The 5,967-nt window shown below is 32.8% G+C and overlaps 1 protein-coding gene across 1 annotated transcript; it reads left to right on the top strand.

Moving 5' to 3' along the window:
• The first annotated feature begins 1,926 nt into the window (after positions 1-1,926).
• On the top strand, positions 1,927-5,743 carry LOC134527712 (endo-polygalacturonase-like). The gene is made up of 2 exons (XM_063360625.1): positions 1,927-1,982; positions 3,852-5,743. The coding sequence occupies exon 2, from the start codon at positions 3,879-3,881 to the stop codon at positions 5,121-5,123; it is 1,245 nt and encodes a 414-aa protein (XP_063216695.1). The 5' UTR covers positions 1,927-1,982; positions 3,852-3,878; the 3' UTR covers positions 5,124-5,743.
• The last annotated feature ends 224 nt before the right edge of the window (positions 5,744-5,967 follow it).

Genomic DNA, 5,967 nt, shown 5'->3' with positions numbered 1-5,967 from the left:
GATAATCATTGGCCCTCAGAAATTCACTATCATTCCACCTTTAATTTATTTTCATATATGATTACATGAATTATGATGGCCATTGTATTTATTGGCTCAGTAAGGGGCTGGTATAATGTGAAACGTGTCCACAAGACGACTTGGAAAGTCATGCAGTCCATGCGTTTGAGCCTGCAGGGCACAGCATAAAGTATGATTCCTACTTACCGAGCTGTTCTGGCTGGGGAATAAAGAAACAAAGCCCAACATCTTACAAAGAACATTCAACATCGTCTCCTATAATTACTATAGATTTCTTAATGTTTCTTATTACAACAAGCTTTTTAACTCATCGATACAAGTTAAAAAAAAAATTTTGTTCCTACTATAAATTATTATGAAAAATAAATGTGTTAGATGTAAAATTTTGGTTTGTGAAATTGTGAATGCTGTACTCTGGTGCAGAGATCACTCGTTTTTGTTTTTCCATTGTAAAACTTCAGGGTCATCATTCATTTCCACAGAGGTGCGTTGACGAAGAGAAGATTGCATGCCAATTTGGTGCCTTCTGTGTAGAGGTGAATAAATGACTGAGAAAATGTAACCCTTAGCGCTGCTGCTCACGCACTAAGCCAGGTGGCATCAATAATTTAAGTAAATTGCACTGGTTTACAATCATGGAGGTAAGAAGTTAGGTAGTGGGCGTGCGAATTACTGCCATGTTGATGGTTGAATTCGAAATTAGAAAGACCATATTCCTCAAATCATCATCTGAGAACAAAACATTTGTTTGAATATAATAAATATTAATGCTATTTCCTTGCTGCTGTGTTGTTAACATCTTTGTTTAACAATGTATCCACTTCATGATGGCATATTTATTATACTTCCTAGCGAGTTACGGTACTATCAAACTATTAAAAAAACAAACTTCTAGCATTAGCCTTTCTGCAGGTATGGTCTGTTTTGATAACCTATTGCTAATCAGAGTGACTTCAGCTTTAAATTTATGTATACATTATTATATGGTAAGTGTTTGAAGCCATTTTGTGTCAAATTTGTTAGACACCAAAAGTATTTGCCCAAATTTAGTGTTTGCATTGTGTAAACAGTTTTAAATTAATACATTTATAAAGTGACTTGTTTTAATGACGGATAGTCTCATCCATACCTACTAACTATCATCAGATGTTGTGAGGCACAATTTCCGTAATGTTTTGGGTGGGACGATATGGCGATGGCGAGGTTAAAAAGTTGACGTCTGATTCGTTACAGCATGTCATTTTCTGAAAATTCCTACTTCGTGTTTATAACTGACACCCAACCCATAGACTAATAGCTTCATGTTTACAGTGAGAAGAAAATGGTGAGCAGAATCATTCACAGGATGACACCCTTTAGTATGATGATAAAAATGAATAAACTCATAACATGTAAATCTGAAAGATTTATAGTTTTATTATACTAGTCGAATTGGGGAGCAGTCGCAATTTAAAAGATGGTTTTGAGGGTGCCAGAATAAAAGATTAAGGTCTCGTGTGGAAAAAATACTTCTACCTGGTTTTGTGGTATTTCAACTCACTGGCGATTTTGGTAAAAAGCTTGGCAAAGCAGTAAACACATACGTAAGCTTCAGACATTTATAAATGTTTCTGGGGAAACTATACCAAACAAGATATAACTGACAATCTTCAAAACTGTACTTCAGTGGTCACCATACAATGGGGATGAATTATAAGTCATTGTATGTGGGACGAATTTTAAGTTACAGTCATCTTCAATGTCGAAATTCAGTCTATTATTTCTTCCATTCTAGAGTGAAATACTTATCTCAAGTAATATTGTTATCTAGATTTCGAATAATCGCCTATTACTCAAACAGTCACATGAATGTCAAGTACTTGATGTACATATATATATATATATATGCTTCCATTTTAATATAAGTAGTGGTCAGATAAGATTAACCACGCAAAACATTTACTGAAATTGCAGTTGAACATGTAAGTTTAACATAAAATATGTGTTACATAAACATATACATAAATATATCTGCATTTAAATCTTAAATTTTCAATATTATTAAACCTATGTTTTTCACTTATTTTAACCTTAAAAAATTAGAGCTGATAATTTAATGTCACATATTTTATTTTTATATTACACTTAATTTATTCATTCTTCTTTTGTTTTAGTTACAATTTTTTCTCATTATTTAGTTAATTGGTATTTCAAGTATATATTTTATGCATTTGCTGGGTTTTGTTTCTTAAGTATTTTTCAATATTGTTATAATCTATAATTATATATTCTACAAATTTAATTTTTTGGACACTTAAAACTTTAAGTTTATTACAAATTTTTAACTTTAGTTATAAATTTTTCAAGTGTATTTATACAAGTGAGTTATGTTCCCGTATATATAAAGATGTCAAGTTGCTTGTAAGCTTCCTTTGTCGTTTAAAGGGAGCATCTGTGGAAGGTTTAGTAGTCTTCTAATGGGAGCGTTGTGAGGTTATGTTCCCGTATGTATAATTTATTAGTATTATAAATTATTGCATTTTTGTTGAATAAACAATCAAAATTAATAAATTAGAATCAATATTAATTTTATTTATTGTTCATTATGACTGATTAAAATTCATCTCGATTATTTTACTAAATTAAATAATTTAATTTTTACATTTTTGTATAATATTTACTACTAAGCACTTATTAATTTTTTTTAAATTCCGTACCGTATTTATTATATCACTTCAGTTAACTTATTATTGTGGTTATATTAATTATTTGTATGCAGAATTAAAATTAGATTTTTATTATGACAAGTAGATATAACTTATAATATGTGTACATAACTTCATGCACCCATGTGTTACTAGGTTTGTCTCTTTCTAATATCTACCAAAACATTTTACTCAACATTTATCATTGTGATAGCGATTTAAATTGTAATATTATTTTTAATAATAACGCAATTTCACTTAGGTAATAAATTCTTGGAATTGAAACTGTCTATAAATTTTTAAGTTTTAAATGCCTGCATAAGAATAAATCTGATATATTTTGGGAAGATTACAGACATGTTATATTGTTTCACTGGGGTAACATTACACTTCTGAAATGTATCTGAAACTTATAGTTTGCACATACATTTAAATCAAAATGTAATAGTTTTAACTACATTAGTATTCACTGTATGTTATTAAAAATATATATTCCACCTGTCTTAAAATATAATGATACTTATCCCTTGAAAAATAACTTACATTTCTGCCCCAATTCCAGACGCGAACGAATCAATGACAGCGAATGTGAGTGGTCAGAGAGTAATAATAGTCAAGTATCTATCATAATCCTGAAAAGTTATGATTTATTGCTGGTCATAAACTATGTTAAACCTAACGGCGAACTTATAATCTTATTAGTGTCATACCTACTAACTATTTTTAATTTATGGAAAATATTGCTTAGTTATTATGTGTTTTTCCGATTATTATTTGAAATAAAAATAGAAATTTATAACAAATTACAATTAATTTTACTTACTACTTAAATCTTAAGTGTATTTCGCATGTGAATTTCCGTTTGTGAAAAAAATGTACATATTTCTTTTCAAATAAAATTATTCATTGAGAAATAAAGTTTTTAAATCATAACTCTATGTTGTAATGGAATGTTAAGAAAAATTAGATTAAAAATTACCTAATTAAATATACTCAACCACGAATTTATAAATTCAGCTACAGGAGTTTACATTCATTGTTTAATTATAACACAATAAAATACATGTATTTACCTATATGAGATACATAATTTTAGTGGGCAAAAGAATGCGTTCACTAGTAAATTCTTTACTCCTTATTTTACAGATCGAACAGAACCCAGTTAAATCTACCATGAAATCACAAGATTCTCACCCGATGTTGTGTTCTCACTCAATAACAGCACTTCTGATAACATTGGTTGTACTTCACGAAGCTTCAACCAAAGATCTACGACAGATCAGCGAACCCAAGATCCCAGCAGCCTGCGTGTCCCTGAGAGGAACTGGCAGAAACGAGACTGCAGTCCTCCAGAAGGCCCTCAACTCCTGCGGCAAAGGGAAGGCCGTTCATCTGGCATCCGGCGCATTCGTCTCCGGCCCGCTAATAGTTCCCTCTGGAGTCAGCCTGTGGATTGACAGTGGTGCGGTGTTGAAAGCCAGCTCGAATCCAAAGGAATTCGACACTGGAAAAAACCTCTGTGGCACACTTAACATCGAATACACTGCCTGCAAACCATTGATTGAGATAAAAGATGCAACAGGAAGTGGTATTTATGGGAAAGGTACCATTGATGGACAGGGTGGAGTTACAATGACTGGCAAAAGTATCAGTTGGTGGGAGTTGTCCCACGAAGCACAACTAAAGAACACAAATCACAACTGTCCCAACCTGATTGAAGTTAGAAGTTCGAAGAACATTACTTTGTACGATATAACCCTGAAGAACTCCCCCGGTTCTCACGCCATCATCGAACTGACCAATGGGTTCACAGCTTGGGGAATAACCATCAACACGCCAGCGAATGCTCGAAACACCGATGGCATGGACCCGAGTGGATCGCAGAACATCACAGTCGCACACAGCAGCATCAGCGCTGGCGATGATAATATTGCAATCAAAGGTGGCAATGCTGCTACAAGACATGTATCAATTATGAATAACCATTTCGGTTCGGGACATGGCATGTCCATCGGCAGCGAAACGTACAGCGGCGTGAGCGACGTGACTGTCACTTCGCTCACTCTGGAAGGCACTACCAATGGCCTGCGCATAAAGAGTGACCGCTCACGCGGTGGCCTGGTGACTGGCATCTCGTACACCAACGTCTGCATGAAAAATGTTGCCAACCCCATTGTCTTGGACACGCAGTACAGCCACACAGCTAGTGGTAATAGGATCCCAGAATACCAGGACATAACCTTCAACAATATCAAAGTCTTGACTCCTGGTAAGTTTATGTTTAATGGGTTCAGCGATGCCAAACCTATCATGGCCACTCTGAGTAATGTACACATAGCCAAAGGTTCAACCTGGACTGCAAGTCATGCCAAGATCACTGGAAGGTACTATGAAGATGCTAGTGGCAATAGTTGTTAAGATTATTGAATAAAGAAAATAAGTTTACCAAATAAAATTTTTGTTCTTGAAGTTCATAGAATAATTATTTATAGCAATATATTTATGAACAAGTCGGCGAACAAAATCTATGTCGAAAAATGTCAGGATTATAGTAAAATTAGCGTAATTGTCCCCTTTGTGATTGTTATTAATTAATTGCACAGATTTAAACCAAACTAAGTGTGGTAAATGCTACATTGACAAGCATTAGCCAATAAACTGGTCTGGTATGATTACAGAAAGAGAAAAATATTATAAAGAAACATAAAATAAATCAAATTTTATGAAGAGTAATACAGGATTTTTTTTGAGAATTTAAATAATATAGTGGTTTAATAAGTAGTAGAAAAACTTTAACTATTTTCAAAGCTATTCACCAATCTTGTTAGCATTAAGTTCATAAGTTACAGCTTGAATCTTAATTTTTACAACAAAAAAAAAATATAAATAAATTGTGTTTCCATTGCAAACTCAATCAATTCTTAGTGTTTACCTGTTTTCTCATCAAATATGTGGAATATAATATATTTTATGTGATGTGCATTTTCAATGTAAACATAAAATTATTTATTATTTAAATTAAAAATATATAATCCTGTGTACAACTATTTTTCTATTCTTTATCATATAGTTAATAATGTTTATTTTTCATAATCCAAATTACAGACCATACACATGTTTGGATATTTTCTAGGCAAAGTCACAGAAAAGTCAAATATCTAGTGTGGTGTCCTATGATCCAAATCGAGACAGTCAGTGTGTGCATACTATAATAGTAGTATACGAATGACGGTCCGAGATCAGGCTTCAGGCTGTGGTGCTT

The sequence above is a fragment of the Bacillus rossius genome, chromosome 1 (genome assembly GCF_032445375.1).
Source record: "Bacillus rossius redtenbacheri isolate Brsri chromosome 1, Brsri_v3, whole genome shotgun sequence".
Lineage (NCBI taxonomy): Eukaryota > Metazoa > Arthropoda > Insecta > Phasmatodea > Bacillidae > Bacillus > Bacillus rossius.
Note: the sequence above shows the minus strand (reverse complement) of the source record. Positions and strands in the feature narration are given on the sequence as shown.

Excerpts from the sequence above, each read along its gene's own strand:
- LOC134527712 (XM_063360625.1), top strand. The coding sequence starts at position 3,879 with ATGAAATCACAAGATTCTCACCCGATGTTGTGTTCTCACTCAATAACA.